Source organism: Aethalodelphis obliquidens, unplaced genomic scaffold (assembly GCF_003676395.1).
Source record: "Aethalodelphis obliquidens isolate GAN/ISIS:26980383/991018 unplaced genomic scaffold, ASM367639v1 scaffold5, whole genome shotgun sequence".
Lineage (NCBI taxonomy): Eukaryota > Metazoa > Chordata > Mammalia > Artiodactyla > Delphinidae > Aethalodelphis > Aethalodelphis obliquidens.
This window is the reverse complement of record NW_020837949.1, coordinates 4,968,157-4,987,426: the sequence shown is the minus strand read 5'-3', so window position 1 is coordinate 4,987,426 and position 19,270 is coordinate 4,968,157. Positions and strand designations below refer to the sequence as shown.

Below are 19,270 nucleotides of genomic sequence, written 5' to 3'. Positions count from 1 at the left end.
CAGAAACAACATAAATTTACAAATGTTGCTAAGTGACATAAAGGAGAGATACATATTCCAATGACGATGTATATTAAGGACACGTGCTCAAATATTTCTTATTTAAAGATGCAGACAATCCAAAAGTTTAGAGTACTGCAACCCCCCATCTGAGCTTTATCTTGTTCTTTTCCATCATTAAAAGATTGAAAGGTCCGATGCTAACTTCAGTTTATTTCAGTATCTGTCAAAGGCTTTTTAAAAAAATTATTCTCGGGCTTCCCTGGTGGCGCAGTGGTTGAGAGTCCGCCTGCCGGTGCAGGGGACGCGGGTTCGTGCCCCGGTCTGGGAAGATCCCACATGCCGTGGAGCGGCTGGGCCCGTGAGTCATGGCCGCTGAGCCTGCGCGTCCGGAGCCTGTGCTCCGCAACGGGAGAGGCCACAACAGTGAGAGGCCCGTGTACCACAAAAAAAAAAAAAAAAAAAAAATGATTCTCACAAAAATAGGGAGATCTAAACAAAAGTACATATTTCTACAACCATTTTTCAATCCCAACCAAAATTATCAAAAATTAGCCAGTAGATTTTCACCTTCCAAAGTAAAAAAATATTAATTTTTAACAAAGGGGTTTAAAACATCCATAAACTCTTTAGAATATTTTAATCAGGAAATTCTGTGTCCAGGATTTTTTGGCAACCAATGTGAGAATATTTTTGTTGTTTGATTACAAACTTTCACTGTTTCTGGCAATGAACTACCAATAGAAATAGTTCCAAACATCTGTTTTCAAAATGCTCAACCCTCAGCACATGTTTCTGTGAAAAGTCATTACATTCTTATTGTTGAAACACCACCTTTATCTTGAAGAGGCAGATGAAGTGTTTATTTTCTTTGAAAACAGAGGTAGATATAATACATTCAGCCATGTCATCCTAATAACGGTCGACAAATTTTTAACATCTGCTTTTTGGTAAAATAAAAGCCTGTTCTAAGTTCAACAGCACTTTTACACACTTTGCCCCTGGGGGACCTTTTAAGACATCAAAGATTTTTCATTTTCACACCACCCCACCCCAGCTCTTACGTAGGACTGTAAAGATTTACTCTATTTTAGAGGGGTTCTTTTGACAATTATAAATTTATAAGCGTATATAAAATTGACCACACTGGTGACCTCCTTTAATACTTTGGCACTTACTTGTGACTTCTTTCTTGTAACTATGAATGACTCCATGAATGACCTTTAGGGCTATTCACTTAGGCTACAAGTATTTATTGAGGAATGACCAAAAGAGAAAAAGATCCTTTTCAGAAGGGCACTATTATCTAGTGAGGAGAGACAGACAAGGTTATTAAGTAAATATACACTGTGTTAGATGCTGGTAAGTACGGAGGAGAGAACAATCCAGCGGGGGTGCGATGGGAGGAGGAGACTCCTGAAATTTTCAATAGGGAGCCCAGCAAAGCCCTCACAGATTAGGTAACTTCAATAAATACCTAAAGGAAATGAGGGAGGAAGCCATGCATGTAGGGAACAGGGACTGCAAAGGCCTAGAGGTGGACAGTTTTGAGGAAGACCAAAGAGATCACTGAGGCTGAAGGAAGCGAGGGAGGGGAAGGGCACTTGTGGGAGTGGTGAAGATGGTGGAGGCCTTGCCAGTCAGGAAGGACTGGCTTTTTTCCTCTTAGTGAAACGGGAAGTCACTGAAGAGTGTTAGGCGGAGAAGTGATGTGACTTGACCTACGCTGCTTATCTATTTTATCAATTTATTTATCAGTGTGGCTCATTCCATGGATGAAACCCCAAGACTTATCATTATTTTCTGTTACTGCTCAAATTGGTCCAGCTCTTAGGGGCTCCTTCAGGTTGGCTCCTGTGCTTGAGTCCCCATCTCTCTGAGCATTTCCTTGCTTTCTGGCACCTCATCTTGTATCTTCCCTGCACCATGAGCCACTTTTCAAGGAGCTCTGGTCCTTTTCATTGGAGAACACTGGTTAGAAACCAAGATCTAGGCACTAGATGTGCTCACTGCTACCAGAAGTCACTACTTCTAGGCCTTCACAGGGGACAGAGCTAGGAGATAAATGCAGCATACTAACACATGCATACACACATACCTATATTTCTGTATCTTTCCATATAAATATTAAAAACCTTAAGTTTATATTGATATCTCCATTCTAACACCACAAAAATCATTTTAGAATTTTACTCACTCGATTACAGCAGGTATGTGCATGTATATGCAGGGGTTTTTTTGTCTTTAGCTTTACGGGTATCCAGTCAAGACACTACTTTTCAGTTGCTTAGTTTTTTCCCTACCCCTGTCATTGTGAATTCTGCTATCCCGTTTTAGGTTCCCCCATAGCCCAGATGGCTGTAGTTGCTTATTCAGGGGTAGGTGAAACATTCTAATGGTTCTAAGAGTCAGAGCTATACAAAAAGATATATCTGAGAAGTGTCGCACCACATCCCTGCTACACGGATCCCACTCCTGTCTTCCACCCACCTTTTAGAGACAGGTAACCAATCTCTCTACTTCCTGGCTTATTCTTCCTGTGTTTCTTTTCCACAAATGTGCATATGCATGTATACTTTCTTACATCTCATTCCTTCCTACATAAAGTGTTGCACACCATAAGTGGTCTTTTGCACTTTTTTATTCCACTTAAAAGTATATATTGGAAACTACTTTGTATTAGTTCATAAAAATATTCCTTGTAGTATTTTTTACAGTTGCACAGTATTCTACTGTATGAACCATACCACGGTCTAGTCAACCATTCTATTATGTGTGGTCAGAGGTTCTTTCCAATATTTTGCAAACTGAACAATGCTGTTAATGTTTTTGTATTATTGGAGGCATATTTTCAGGATAGAATCTCAGAAAGGTCAAAAGATAAGTGCACGTATAGTCTGTTAGGCATTTTGCCAAATTTCTCTCCAGAAGACATGTACCAATTTGCATTCCCACCAATGAGGCATAAGAGTGCCTATTTCCCCACAGCCTTATCAAAAATGAGTTGTTACAGTTCATTTTAGCCTTTGTTCATTGCCTTTCCTATAATGCTTTTCACTGTCACAAAATATTCCAAAACTACTTCTAAAGTAGTTCATGGAAGAAACAGTTCTCACTGATCTATCACAGTCACGATCTGGCCATCTAAGTATGTTCAGACTGTGGAAATTATTTATCGTGCATTATACTGTTCAAAATTTGGTAATGTAAGCCTTTAAATGTAATGTCACATTTCCAAAACGAACACTCTTAACTTGACTACTCCTGAGGTGAGGGTTACTCATCCATATAAAGTAGGTAATTTTGATCATCTGAGTAAAGCAAATGTTATAATAATTGAATAATTAAATCTAAGTCCTTGTCTCAACAATACTTTTGAAATGTTTACCTATATTAAATCTGTTAAAGCCCGTATCATTTCTACAGTAAAAAATTCCACTTCTAATATTCCTTTGGAAGGCCTGTTTCACTTCTCCCAAATATACCTGTCAAAAACCAAAGGGAACTTGTAGGCAGCAAAGCAATTTCACTTCATAGGGTTTGTTGCCTTTATAGATGGAAGGTAAACGTAGCATTTATTTCTCGATTCAAAATCACACGAAAATCGCAGTGAAAGCTTTGAAAGACGGCAGACTGTGTATATGATATTATTTTGGGATAGTGCCAAAAAGACAAACCGAACTGCCAACTTTACTGAAAAGAAATATTTTAATCAATTTTTAAAATAGCAAACAGAGCTAGCTCACACTGTGGACTAAAGATGTCAAATCCTGTCTCTCTTATTTTAAATCTTCGTCAAAGAGTTTTGTCTTAAAGAGTAAGATGTAATCATAGTCAGTAATACCCATTTCTAAGAATTTTAATTTCTGATTTAAATGTAAAATATTTATTTTAAAGATATGCATTTATTGCACAACTTAACATACTATATTCTAGTGGTCTGCACAAGCTACTCTTGGATATAAATTAATAGTTTCCTATTTTAAGGGTTTTTACATGATAGTAATCATTTAATACATCTTGGAAGTGAATCTTTTATGTTGACACAGTAAATGTTATAAAGCTGTTGTTTAAATATGTTTCTTCTACTTACTTCTGTGCTCCCTGAGACAACAGCTCTGTCCACGTTCACTAACAACGGTTCTTCCATCTGGCACACCCTCAGTGACCATTCCACACAACGGTGATGAGCCCAACAAGTGCCTAAAATGGTTAAAGTGAAAAGAAGCAACTGAATAAACATTAAATGTATTAACGCTAATAAGTAAAGATGAAAATCCCCCAAATCAATTCAAATGTGTGAATACACGATGGCATCTGATATTTGCGATACCACTAAAGCAGCCCTCCTCGAAATGTATCGTCTAGGAACTTGTTATAAATGCAAATATCAGACCACAACCAAGACCTGCTGAATCAAAAACTCTTGCCATGGTGCCCAGAAAACAACGTGTCAACAAGCCCTCAAGTGATTCTGATGCACAGTGAATTAGTGATTATTCCTTCAACAGAGAAATTTGTTTCTAGTCATTTTATTTAACCGTTACTATATCTTATTTGGTGTATTTACATAAAGGAAAATTACTTAATACTTTGTTTCTGACAAATAAGCTACATATACACCTCTATTCCACTGCACCCCACACCAAGAGCCCACATCAATCATCAGTAACAGCTCAGTCTTTAAACTCTCTCTCACAGAGCACCTGAACAATTACGCAGTTCTTCACTCAAAACCCCAACAGCACCAAATCATGAGTATGGATTACTATACTGCGTTACAGGACATTCACAGGGCTTAGATCTTTACCCTTCACCCCTACTTCAAGTAGACCCAGACTGCCATGTTCCCCAGGTTTTCATAGATCCCTTTAAAATTTCTCTCTCCGAAACTGTCAGATCTCCATGGCACTGCTGCCTACACAAGTGTAAATGCAAACATTTATAAAAGCATCCAGCCCAGTGATGGCCCTGTGCAGATGCTAAGTAAGTTAGGTAAACATAATTAGACAATTTATTTTACCTAAGCAGGCATACTTAACAGTGACGTTTTTCCAATGTGATAATTATTTCTAGATGAACGGTATGTACTATTAAGTGAATAATTTGCTAAAGTGAAAATGCTTACAGAATCAAAAGGTAGTTATCAATGAAGACTGGCTCATACCTGTAGGGTCAAATAAGGCTTGGACATCAATGGCATCCGGAAGGCCAACCAGACTGAGTTCATCCCATAATTTACCAGCCTGATCATCTGAAGCAGTCTGCGTGCTTACACTTACACAAGGTACTATATTCTGCTGAGGAGACCGTTCCCTGGAAAATAAGATAAAACAAAATGGATGTGAAAGTAATAACAAGTAGAAAATTGTTTCCTTTTATAATGACTTAAATATAATGTATTGCCTAATCAATTTTACTTAGGCATAAACTATCATAAAACAACTTTTAGAATATGTTATTATTCATAGTATAGATATAAAACTGGATAGCTATATTATATAATGTAAGCAACTAAAAACAAAAAAAAAGGTCTCCAAATCCATAAGGAAGTGTTACAAATTACAGTTGCAGACTTATTTTGCCATTTTATATATATATATTTTTACGTGACACTCTAATAGTCTAGTCAGGAACCATATTTTATCACATAAAATGAATATTCCCTTTGGCCTTCCTTAAAGGCTTAGGAAGCAACTTGATCAAATCAGACATCTCTAAGTTGCTTTATGACCAGTGAGGACTCCGCCGCCACAGAGCTGGCAGTTAGGTTACGTCCCAGGGGAAATGAAGACCCACTACAAGTGTGAAGAGGGAGGCAGTGGGAGTGAAATGTGAGCCCTGGAGCCTCCTTGCGGTCCCCTCAGCAATCTCGACAGCTGGACTGTGGCATGATGCTGCAAGTATCCTCTGCTAAGACTTTACCTCACAAACCAGAAGTAAAAAGCAAAAACAAAATAGCTACTAGTGACCTGGGAATAAGGGAAAAAGTGTAACAGCAAAAAGTACAGTATAAAAATGAACACTGAGTAAGTGTTCACTGAATAACATATGGGAGATTTCAAACTCTGAAAGCCCTAAAACTTCATATATGAATTGAGATCAAGAAGTAAACAATGACTACTATTGTGATTAACATTAAACATGGGAAATCAGATGGCTGGCACTAAGACTTTAATCTTCTCCTGATATCACAGTATTTAACCTGATCATAATTCTGGATTAAATCACTATTGAATATAGATCATAACTCACTGCACTGATGTATGCTGGATATATATCATGATTCCTATTAAGAGAAAATCAGCACAATGACCAGGGTACTAAACTTTTTTATACCTGGAATCATTGAAAGAAAAAAAGTATTAACATATTTCAATAAGTACATTTAAATATCAAACCATATAAAAAATAACCAGTATTTTTTATGTTCAGCAGTAGAAATGCATAGACTTTTTTTTAAGTTTACCATGCTATGCTAACTTCAAATTCTTGTTTTTATAAAATTTGCCCACAGTGAAATGAGAACAAACCTTCCAGTAAATATAATCTCCATTCCTACAAATACATCTTCACTACTAACTTGCTAATTAGGAGGGAAGAAAGACTAACAGTTCATCTATGAAGACGAATGCATTGTTTTAACATATTTTTTTTACACCCGTAATTTGATGGGGGGACAGGTATAAAAACCCATGGAATGACTAACCAGTCTATTACTAACCAGTTCCCAAGCAGCAGGTTAGTCAAATTTCACCTTCAGGTTTTACAACCAGTCTGTATGTACATAACATAACAGTAAGATGCTGACACCAACCCTACGGATGAGGAACCCAGCTTGGGAGAGAACATCGAGAGAAGTCAGCTGAAATATTTACATACCCTCCCATTTTAAGTCTAAAAAAAAAAGAGGAAATGAATCCTTGATTATATATTCTTATATTTACTGCACCATGAGGGAAAAACTATTTTAAAATACACCTTTTCAAACTAAAAAATTAACTAGCTGTTTATCTGGTTTATAACTCATTAGCAACATATTTTGTCAATATTTAAAATGATCAAGCTAAAGTAACTGTTTATCCCTAAATGATTTCCACATTTCATGAACATGCTTTATTCCTAAGGTCCATTGACTGGCTTGTTATCATCACTTAATAACTTGTTAAACTCTTAAGTGTATATAAATACTTTCATTAAACCAAGGCTATTTTTACATAATTATTTTAGCTCATGAAGTTTTCAGTAAAAATTAACTTAGCTTATAAAATAAATAAATAAATGAAGCCTAACTGTATTTCCCAGAACAGTTGTTTATTAATTGCCATTATTTCAAGGCAGAACATGAGGATATACGATATAACCTGGTCCAGTCCAGTAAATTTACTAATGACCGATGGACATAAGTTTTCTGGACTTTTGATATATTTTATTAGAAAGTGAGCTCCCAATTTATCACGAAAGGTAAAGCTAGCTATGGCCTTTAAAAACACCAAAACTATAAATACAATACTTCTAAATTTCCTTAAGCTGTTCCACTTTAAATTCTTTTAAAAGGGTTTTTCTTGTTATTGTTTCATTTCCTACTTTAGGTCTTCAAGGCATTGGCAGCAGTCCAAAAGAAGAAGCCAATCAAATAAGTACAACACAATGCCTTAGTACTTAACTTTGGATAAAAGCCAGAGAAGCACTTGGATGATTACATCATCACCCTCAAGGGGCAGAGCTGGTTAGCCTTACAAGTTAAATTAATTTTTACACTTTCTCATCAACCACAGAAACTTCTATTCCCTCAACTACCAGAGCCAAGTCCACATAATAAGATGGCCTTCAAACGAACCTACAACATATAAAAAAAATATTAACTCCAAAAGCAAACATATTAGACAAGAGTTTGGGGCAACTATAAGGTCCATGAATATAGACACACATATATAGTTATACAAATAGTAAATTCTTTTTTTAAAATTATAGTTGATTTACAATATTATATTAGTTTCAGGTGTACAACATATGTAAATAGTTTCATATTAAAAAAAGAGCATCTTCTTTGACTTTAGAAAGGGAATTCTCAGCACATGATTATTTAGAAGGAAAGAAAGTTAACACTGTACTGTAAGAGTTTACAGGACAGTTCAACATTCTCTGAACCACAGAAACAAATAAATAAATGACACACATAGGTAAAACCACTTTGGTTTTGCTATTCTTTTATGTTATACTCTTACAAACTACTTAAAACTTATCTAGAAAAAGGAAAGAAAGATCTCATTGATTTTCTAAAATTTTCATTCCATATATAGATAAATTCCATGAATCCCCTCTAGCCTTCCTTATATTATGTTCTTTAAAGTTTTCTTCTTTTTTGTTAATACACAACTAGCTTAAACTTTTTTCTAAATAAGAAAGAAATTTTGAGAAAATGAGTGTCTGCTGGGTTAATGGTGAGTCATAAAGCATCGTATGAATGTTGGAAACATAAAAAATTGTTCAGTAACAATCCCATTTGTATATTCATAAACATCGCAATAAAAAACTGCGTTACAAACCACTTAAATTCAAAATTGCTTACTTTCTCTGTCCTCTTGGTTTTCGCGGTGTTGAGTTTTGTATTTTCTCACAAGTTCCACTGCTGTTGTCATCAACGTCCTTCTTGTTAGAAGGCTGGTTTTTCCATGGCAAAATAAATCCAGGCGTTACTCTAAATTGTTTTAAGTCTCCTTGTCCTAAGGAGCTTTTTTCACCACAGTAACAAAAAGCGCAGAGCTGTTCACTGGTAGAAATGAAAAGTACGGAAGACAGAGAGAAGTAGTTTTATTTAACTATTTCAAGTTCCAGACTATTGCAGATACTTGTGCTTTAAAATTAAATATTATGTCTTTAGTGCAAGCAAAGCATTTAAAAATATCTATACCGTAAGAACAATTAAGTTCAATAAAAATTATACATTTGCAATTCTACTTTTCTATAGCATGATTTTTTTAAAGTAGTAAATATACCAAATCAAAAAATTATAGTTTGTGCTTAGAAAAACGATTTTCTTTTAAACCTGATTTAAAAATCTCGAAGTTGATAAAGGAGGCAGGAATGTACAGTGGAGAAAGGACAGCCTCTTCAATAAGTGGTGCTGGGAAAAAGTATGAGATTAGAACACTCCCTAACACCATACACAAAAATAAGCTCAAAACGGATTAAAGATCTAAATGTAAGGACAGAAACTATCAAACTCTTAGAGGAAAACATAGGCAGAACACTCTATGACATAAATCACAGCAAGATCCTTTTTGACCCTCCTCCTAGAGAAATGGAAATAAAAACAAAAATAAACAAATGGGACCTAATGAAACTTCAAAGCTTTTGCACAGCAAAGGAAACCATAAACAAGACCAAAAGACAACCCTCAGAATGGGAGAAAATATTTGCAAATGAAGCAACGGACAAAGGATTAATCTCCAAAATTTACAAGCAGCTCATGCAGCTCAATAACAAAAAAACAAATAACCCAATCCAAAAATGGGCAGAACACCTAAATAGACATTTCTCCAAAGAAGATGTACAGAGTGCCAACAAACACATGAAAGAATGCTCAACATCGTTAATCATTAGAGAAATGCAAATCAAAACTACAATGAGATATCATCTCACACCAGTCAGAATGGCCATCATCAAAAAATCTAGAAACAATAAATGCTGGAGAGAGTGTGGAGAAAAGGGTACACTCTTGCACTGCTGGTGGGAATGTGAATTGGTACAGCCACTATGGAGAACAGTATGGAGGTTCCTTAAAAAACTACAAATAAAACTACTATATGACCCAGCAATCCCACTACTGGGCATATACCCTGAGAAAATCCCATAATTCAAAAAGAGTCATGTACCAAAATGTTCACTGCAGCTCTGTTTACAATAGACACGAGAGGGAAACAACCTAAGTGTCCATCATCAGATGAATGGATAAAGATGTGGCACATATATACAATGGAATATTACTCAGCCATAAAAAGAAATGAATTTGAGTTATTTGTAGTGAGGTGGATGGACCTAGAGTCTGTCATACAGAGTGAAGTAAGTCAGAAAGAGAAAGACAAATACCATATGCTAACACATATATGGAATCTGAGAAAAAAGAAATGTCATGAAGAATCTAGGGGTAACACAGGAATAAAGACACAGACCTACTAGAGAATGGACTTGAGGATATGGGGAGGGGGGAGGGTAAGCTGTGACAAAGCAAGAGAGAGGCATGGACATATATACACTACCAAACGTAAGGTAGATAGTTAGTGGGAAGCAGCCGCATAGCACAGGGAGATCAGCTCGGTGCTTTGTGACCGCCTGGAGGGGTGGGAGGGAGGGAGACGCAAGAGGGAAGAGATATGGGAACATATGTATATGTATAAGTGATTCCCTTTGTTATAAAGCAGAAACTAACACACCACTGTAAAGCAATTCTACTCCAATAAAGATGTAAAAAATAAGTAAATAGAAAGAAAGAAAGCAAGCAAGCAAGCAGAAAAATCTTAAGTTGAACCATCATAAATTGGAGACCATCTATCTGTTTTTGGTCTAAGAAATAAGAGACTCTTTTATGTGAGCATGAAATAAAAATAGTTGAACCTGAATGGAATTTTAAAATTTCCCCTTAATCTACACAAACATAACAGAGATGTCTAACTTTTTAAAGCTCCCTATAAGGGCTTCCCTGGTGGCGCAGTGGTTGAGAATCCGCCTGTCGATGCCGGGGACACGGGTTCGTGCCCCGGTCTGGGAGGATCCCACATGCCGCGGAGCAGCTGCGCCCGTGAGCCATGGCCGCTGAGCCTGCGCATCTGGAGCCTGTGCTCCGCGACGGGAGAGGCCACTACAGTGAGAGGGCTGTGTACCGCAAAAAAAAAAAAAAAAAAAAAAAAAAAAAAAAACTCCCTTTAATCCTTGAATTTAGTTGGTGATATTTTGTGTGTTAACCCAGTTCCTTATTTTTCATCAGATTACTTTTGCCATCCAAGTGTTTTAATTTCTTATCCTACTTTTTACCTTCCTTTTCTCCACAGAGACTGAAATATACTTTTTCTTGCTCCTTGGGGGTATTCTGAATAAGTTAAATTTAACTCCCCATCACCATTCCATGATTTGCCCAGTGAAAATAAATTACCATCAATTCTCTTTAAAAAAAAAAAAAAAATCTCGAAGTATTAAAAAGGAATAAAGAAAGTAAAAAATTAAGGTTGGGGAAGAAGGTACAGTTTAATGGCCACTCAATTATATCCCAGCTATGTAAAACAAGTGATGACCAAGTTTTACTTAACTACTTGATGGAACATTCTTTATGCATAATATATATACCATACACACAGAGAGATATAAAAAAATAAATTTAAGTGGGTTAAGCAGTTAGTGATGAGGGACAGGGGAACAGACAGAAAGGGTTTAAGAGGAGAGGGAAAGGGATGAATAGGCAAAACTGGATTTTTAGAGCAGTGAAACTACTTCATATGCTATACTGTAGTTAATGGCGGATACATGACACTGCACATTTATCAAAACTCACAGAACTATATGTAACACAAAGAATGAATGTAAACTATGAACTTTAATTAATAATAATGTATCCACAGCAGCGAAGAGTAGCCCCCACTCGCCACAACTAAGGAAAGCCCATGCGCAGTAACGAAAACACAAAAATAAATAAATTTAAATAATAATAATAATAATGTATCAATACTGGTTTATCAGTTGTAACAAATGTATCACACTAATGAAAGATACTAATATTAGGGGAAACTGAGGCAGGGAAAGGTTGGGGAGGGGGAACTCTGTGTACCATCTGCTTAATTTTTCTGTAAACCTGAAGTTATTCTAAACAATAAAATCTATAATTTTTTTTAAAAAGAAACCATTTAAAAAGTTAAAGGACAAAAACCAATATATACTTATGGAATATATGCTTGGTAAGGGATCTTAGAAAAAAAACAGAATTAAAAGAATTGCTCCTCTTGGATATATCTTCTCTTCACAACACATTTATGGCTGCTGTACTCAAATCTTTCTTCTCAAGCATTAAAGTTCCCACCATCACCTCTGTAGTATCTACCTCAGGAACTTTCATAATGTCTTACATTAACAGGTGATGGAAATAATCTTTTCAGGTAATGTTTAACGCAAGTTAAATTCATATTGGACCTCTCTCAACTAATTACCTTTTGTTTATAAAAGTCACCTATTTAAGTTTTTCCAATATTACGTATTTCAACTTCATGATAAACTGTGCTGTCCATTGATACTGACACATACACACACACACGTGCGCGTGATTAAATGTGGTCTACTTTCAGAAAAATAAAGTCAAATAGGGGAAAAATGTTTTTCTTCTTGCCTAAAGGATACTATCCACCAAATTCCTTTGCCAGTATCTTATTAATTTTTTAAATTTTCTTATTTATAATTTTCTCTAAGCTTTAAACTTACGTTTCTTTCAGCATACCCTGTTTCTAGTTTGTTTCTTCCCCTAGAAACATTACCTATGAGGAGCAACAATCAGATGGACAGCAACTCTATGAACAACACTGATTAGGAAATGGAGAAATACTTTTAAAGTATTGACAAAAAATATCTTAACCTTCAATTTTATATCCAAAACCATAACTCAAATGTAAAGGTATAATAAAATTATTCCCAGGTTTCTATAAGACCTGAGAAATTTTACCACACAAGAGACCCACAATGTAAATATTTTTAGAGAAATATTCAAATTATTAAAGAATTAGGAAATGTTACAAGGGATGTAGGAAATAAAGACTGTCAAATATCTCAGAGTAATTTATTGTTAACTTTAAAGGGTGGCACAAAGGAAATCCCTGGCTTCCGCTTTGGATGTAGTAGAAAGCTGCAAAGCACTTTGCTCCCACTGTCACAGCAAAAACTCAGCAGACAATCCACAAATTCACTTTTCTTGAACACATCAGATTACAAAAGTTGCAGAGGAAACGATTCACCTGCAGTTGAATGAAAGGCACTTCCAAGAAGAGAAGAGACACAAGCCCTTGCTTAATCTGAGGAAGAGGCCACTCACTGGATGTCATCCAAACAGGCTAAACAGTTCAGTGAAAATTTTATAAACTGCTAAAAGCCAAGTTTGTGGCGGTAGGAGAGTACAGAACACCCAGGACCCGCAAACACAGGGGAATTCTAACCCACTCACGAGCTTCTCTCCATGCACCTCCCCCGGTGCTCGTGCCCACCACTCGGGCATGGAGAGGAGTCCTGAGAATGTACCAGTCATGGTAAAAGCCTGGGCAGGACAACAGCAGAGACATGGGAAAGACACAAAGATCTTTCTTCTTCATCTTCCCTGAGAAAGAAAAGCCTCAGACTGGTAAAAGGAGAGCAAAAGTCTCTGCCCTGCAATGGTCAAGACCAGCCGCAGATGGAGGAATGAATGGGGGATGGGATGAACCTCCCCCCTGGAGGAGGAGCAAGACTGCGTAGACCCAGACCATGACGGGTCTCCACTAGCTGAGACAATGACGGGACCCCCGAGACCTAGGGACACAGCGCTCACCTAAGAATAAAGTTGAATCAGAACAATAAGAAACATCCTGCCAAGCCACTCTATATCATTAGTGGCAATGCAAAATAGTACAGTCACACTGGAAAATACTTTGGCATTTTCCTTGAAAAATTACCTCTCTTAGATATTTTTACCTAAGTGAAATAAAAACCCTACATTCACACCAAAATCTGCAAGTGAATATTTATACCAATTTTATTCATAACTGCCCCAAACTGGAAACTATCCAAATATCCCTTAATTGGAAAATGATAAATTAAATGTGGTAGAGGGCTTCTCTGGTGGTGCAGTGGTTAAGAATCCCCCTGCCAATGTAGGGAACATGGGTTCGAGCCCTGGTCCAGGAAGATCCACATGTTGTGGAGCAACTAAGCCCGTGCACCACAACTACTGAGCCTGCGCTCTAGAGCCCGCGAGCCACAACTACGGAGCCCATGTGACACAACTACTGAAGCCTGCGTGCCTAGAGCCCCTGCTCCACAACAAGAGAAGCCACCGCAATGAGAAGTCCATGCACCGCAACGAAGAGAAGCCCCCACTCTCCACAACCAGAGAAAGCCCGCGCGCAGCAATGAAGACCCAATGCAGCCATAAATAAATAAATAAATTTATTTTTTTTTTTTTTTAAAAAATGGGGCTTCCCTGGTGGCGCAGTGGTTGAGAGTCCGCCTGCCGCTGCCAGGGACACGGGTTCATGCCCCGGTCCAGGAAGATCCCACATGCCGCAGAGCGGCTGGGCCCGTGAGCCATGGCCGCTGAGTCTGCACGTCGGGAGCCTGTGCTCCCCAACGGGAGAGGCCACAACAGTGAGAGGCCCACGCACCGCAAAAAAAAAAAAAAAAAAATGTGGTAGGCACCTCCATAAAAGAGAATCCTACTCAGCAATAAAAAGGAAACAGCTACTGATATATGCGATGACATAAATGAGTGTCAAATGCATTAAATATGCTAAGTTAAAAAGGCCAGAATCAGAAAACAGGTAAGTGACTGCCTAGGGCAGAAGATGGGATCAGGAATGACAGCAAAAGGGCATCAAGTAATTTTTTTAGTATGATGGAACTGTTCTTTATCTTGTTGTTGTAGTGGTTATATGACAGTATACAACTGTCAAAACTCACTACACGGGTGAATTTTACAGTAATTTTACTATATATATATATATATATATATATATATATATATAAAAACCTGAATTTTTCAAAATATGAAAAATGTTAGGGGGCCAAGACAAAATAGGAAGTATATATTTAAATAACTAGAAAATGAAATGATAGATGATAGATACAAAGAGATATGAAAATATGATAAATCATTATTCATATTGCTAAGACTAAGAAATCAATCCGAACTCTAAGTTTGAAATTCTTTCAAAATTAAATTCAACAGGGTACAGAAACATGAGCCTTAAGGAAAACCATCTCAAAAACAAAACAAAATATAATGTATAATCAATAGGAAAAAATTATGAATGCAATAAAAAGCAGGAAAAAAGGGAAAAAGTATTGCCTTCACAGGGCTCACATGACAGTAAGGGAGATAAACGAACTGTGGAGAAATAAAAAGTGCAACAAAGGAAAATAAAGCAGAAATAGAGGGTAAACGTGGTGGGGGCTACGTTTTATTTATTTTTCATCCTACTCTTTTATTTTGAAAACCTTCCCGAAGATGTAGAACATAGTGGGAATTTGAATTTTTTTTGTTGTTTTTTTCTTGGTTGCATCCAGTCTTAGTTGCGGCAGGCAGGCTCCATAATTGAAGAACGTATGCTTCTTAGTTGTGGCAGGCAGGCTCCTTAGTTGCAGCTCACCAGCTCCTTAGTTGTGGCATGTGAACTCTTAGTTGCAGCAGGCATGTGGGATCTAGTTCCAGGACCAGGGATCAAACCCGGGCCCCCTGCACTGGGAGCGCAGAGTCTTAACCACTGTACCACCAGGGAAGTCCCTGAAATTTTTAATGTAATTTATATATTTAATTTAAATGTAAGAGACAGCCAAAAGAGAGTTTGGGAGAAACTTGATTTACATTTTAGAATGATCATTTCTGCAACTGTGCTAAGAACAATGTGGACTGGGGAAAGCAGAGAAGAAGTGGAGAGACCCCTTAAAAGGCAACGACAGCCCCCTAAGGATAAGAGGCCTTGGAGTAAGATGGTAGGCAAGTTAAGAGAGTGAGCACTGGTTTGGGATATCTTCTAAAGGTGGGCTACAAAATTTAGAATGTGAGGTACGAGAAAAGAGAGAAATCACGGACTAACTCAAAAGGTTTTGGCCTAAGCAACTGGGTGAATATTGGTATTATTTATTGAAATGAAGAAATCCTGGGGAGAAGATTTAGGACAGGCCTGGGGTCAGAATCAACAGTGGTTGTGGACATGTTATGGGTGCAGTGTCTAGTGTACTTCCAAATGGAGATATCAAGCAGACAGATGGAGAGCAAAGTCTAGAGTTCAGAGAAAGGTCAGCCCTCAAAATATAAATGTGGGGTTTCATTAGCACACAGATAGTACCTAACTATCGGACTGAATAATAAAAGTAAACACGCCGAGGACTTCGACCTGAGGACTCCAACGTGATAAAGGTGGGGAGTCTGCACAGAAGCCAGCAAAAGACAAAATGAGGAGGCAGATGTGACAAAAGCAAAAGAAAGGAAACACTTCAAGAAGATGGGAATATTCAGCTGATGGATGGTTCCAGTTTTATTCATGGCTTCCAAGTTAAGATCTAAAAAATTACAAGACTTAAGCTGAATGATACACAGAGAAGTTACCACATCCTGTATTTCTTTTTTTAAAGAATGAAGAGAGGGTAAAGAACAAGAGTATAAACTTAAGTTTACAAGTAAATAAAAAATCAGTTCTTATGCTAAAAGTTTAGACTTTTTTCTTCTTCTAGGGATCGATCGCATCCTGGAAATATTCTGTCCTGGTCTGAGGAGAGCAGAGTAACACAGTTCTACAGCCACCTAAGCCCACGGACGTGCTTCACTCCAGCCACGCGCAGAGCTATCAGCTCTAAAAGTCCACCCAGCTTTCTGTCCTAAGCCTGCACTCTCTGAACTCCCTCTACAGTCAACTCGCTGCTCTTTTGCCCGTCACTAATCTCCAATCCAGTTGCATTCATTCTCTAACCTGATTTTGGCTTCTATACCAACAGAGACCAGGGAGGTTGCAGATTCCTCAGACACAGAACGCTGAAAGGCTGGGCCTGGCTGCTTGCTGCTGTCCACTTCTGCTTCAGCATCTTCTTCTGCTGATTGTTCTTTGATTTCTGCTTAACAGTAAACAAGAGAATACAAAAAGTCATTCTGCATTATACCAATCTTTAGTGAATTTATCTATAAAGCATACATCGTAAAGGAAAAATAATGAAGCAACAAATGACAATACTTAACTATCATAGGAAAAGCTTATATATATATAATTAATGGTACTGTTTATATTTATTCTATATTATAAAATGATAATCAAAATAATGTAAAACAGGGCATACTTTTCCAAATTACAATTGATGCAAATCTTAATAATAACTGTTAAGAACCTTATTTTCAGGATTATAGCAGTTCCTCTACACAACAAATGTGACTCATAAAAAAGTTTCTTGGTAAGTTATAAATTGAAATTATCATTCATTTAAAACAAGCATTACGGCCTCTATCAGCCATTCTAAAAGTTAAATGACTGAAAAGAACACAGTGCCTTTGACTCCAGTGCCCTTTTCAGTTATCCTCAAGACTCCAACCCCGAACACCTCACACATACTTTCTTAGGAGGCAACCTAACTGTTGAGAGGGTTTCCAAACACCATTACCCCTAATATCATTCCTCTCTTTAAATAAAACAACATATCCACCACCCTGTCTCTCACACTGTATTGTTAGACATTAACAGGCATGATCCCTGCACTAGCGCTCCTGATGCAACCCCACGCTCCTGGCTCCATCTTTCCTTTCTAACTGGAAATTTACACATACTTTTCTGCACCACTATCCCCAAACAAACCAACCAACCAACCAACAAGAAAAGCTTATAGTCGTTTAAGCTCCTCCTGTCTTTTCTTCCTTTCACCACCAAATTTCATGCAATGGGACTCTGGAGTGGCTGCCCTCCACCTCAGACCCTTCCTACAAGGCATCCATCCTCCAACCACAGCACTGTTCTCGCCACCTCACTGGTGGCAAAAGAACTAATAAATAATCCCGGGCTACTCACAAGCCTTTAAACACTCCAGAAATTCATCTGGCACCAAGGAGTACTCACTCCCTCTTTAGTGAAATGCTTTTCACCTCTTAAACACAGGGAGATATCATGGATTACTATGGGCTTTGGAGTCATGAGGACAAGTTCCACCAACTACAAACTAGGCAAGTTTATGTAGACGTCATCTCTCTCAGCTTCAATTCACTCCCCATAAAATCAGAAAGCTACCTATACTTCACGAGTTTGTTAACAAAGATTAATTGAACGGTCTAGTGTCTGCCTCTTCAGCTGATCTGAGACCTCTGAACGTGAGTACAGCTCTCTACGTGTACTTTACGTGCTCGTCTTTTGTGTGTGTGTGTTTTCTTAATAAATTTATTTACTTATTTATTTTTGGCTGTGTTGGGTCTTCGTTGCTGCACGCAGGCTTTCTCTAGTTGTGGTAAGCGGGGGCTACTCTTCGTTGTGGTGCGGGGACTTCTCACCACGGTGGCTTCTCTTGTTGTGGAGCACGGGCTCTAGGCACATGGGCTTCAGTAGCTGTGGCTCGCAGGCTTAGCTGCTCCGTGACATGTGGGATCTTCCTGGACCAGGGCTCGAGCCAGTGACCCCTGCACTGGCAGGCAGATTCTTAACCACTGTGCCACCAGGGAGGCCCAACTTACTGATTTTTTTTTAATTTATTTATTTTTGGTTGTGCCGGGTCTTAGTTGCGGCAGACAGGTTCCTTAGTTGCAGCATGTGAAGTCTTAGTTGCGGCATGCATGTGGGATCTAGTTCCCTGACCAAGGATCAAACCCGTGTCCTCTGCATTGGGAGGCGGATTCTTAACCATGGCACCACCAGGGAAGTCCCTGACTTACTGATTTTTAAGTCAACATCCCTAACCCTACCTCCTGTCCTGAGCTCCAGACCATACTTCAACTGCATACGAGGCACATCTAGCAGCTTGAACACTCACTTTCACATCAAATCTGATTTCTTACCTCTCAGATTAGCATGACTTCCCTGTCAAAGTCTTCTAGATTCAAAATGAATTTTAGGGAACTATTCTGACAAATGAATAATTTTGAGAACTATTAATTTTTTAGTTAGAAATAATTATAAACAATTGTAAATCCTGTCAAATCATAAAATTAATGATGCAATGAGGCATCAAACATAGGGTTTTGGTTTTCCTATTTAAAATGTTTCTTTTGTGCTCACTTCGGCAGCACATATACTAAAATTGGAACAATACAGAGAAGATTAGCATGGCCCCTGCGCAAGGATGACACGCAAATTCGTGAAGTGTTCCATATTTTTGATGCAAGAGGGAAGAGATGTGGGGATATATGTATTTGTATAATTGACTCACTGTTATAAAGCAGAAACTAACACACCATTGTAAAGCAATTATACTCCAATAAAGATGTTAAAATAAAATAAAATAAAATGTTTCTTTTTAAAACTGAAGTAGAAAAGTTGACCATAAATTAAGTGCTTGTGGGGCCTATTAATCACGGTGT

General features: G+C 37.7%; 1 protein-coding gene and 1 non-coding gene across 11 annotated transcripts in view; one reads left to right on the top strand and one right to left on the bottom strand.

Moving 5' to 3' along the window:
- Positions 1-19,270, bottom strand: part of KMT2C (lysine methyltransferase 2C) — a 293,409-nt gene that overhangs the window by 170,910 nt on the left and 103,229 nt on the right. For 5 of the 10 annotated variants that reach the window (XM_027101436.1, XM_027101437.1, XM_027101445.1 and 2 more), the window contains exons 3-6: positions 16,695-16,836; positions 8,573-8,773; positions 5,168-5,316; positions 4,094-4,203 (exon numbers count right to left, since the gene is read on the bottom strand). In XM_027101436.1, the coding sequence (XP_026957237.1) occupies positions 4,094-4,203; positions 5,168-5,316; positions 8,573-8,773; positions 16,695-16,836 (602 nt within the window). The remainder of the gene's footprint in view (positions 1-4,093; positions 4,204-5,167; positions 5,317-8,572; positions 8,774-16,694; positions 16,837-19,270) is intronic. The other 5 variants (XM_027101438.1, XM_027101443.1, XM_027101439.1 and 2 more) reach the window with 1 other exon arrangement.
- LOC113618606 (U6 spliceosomal RNA) lies at positions 18,961-19,067 on the top strand. Its single transcript, XR_003432044.1, has one exon. It is a non-coding gene; the product is annotated as a U6 spliceosomal RNA (small nuclear RNA).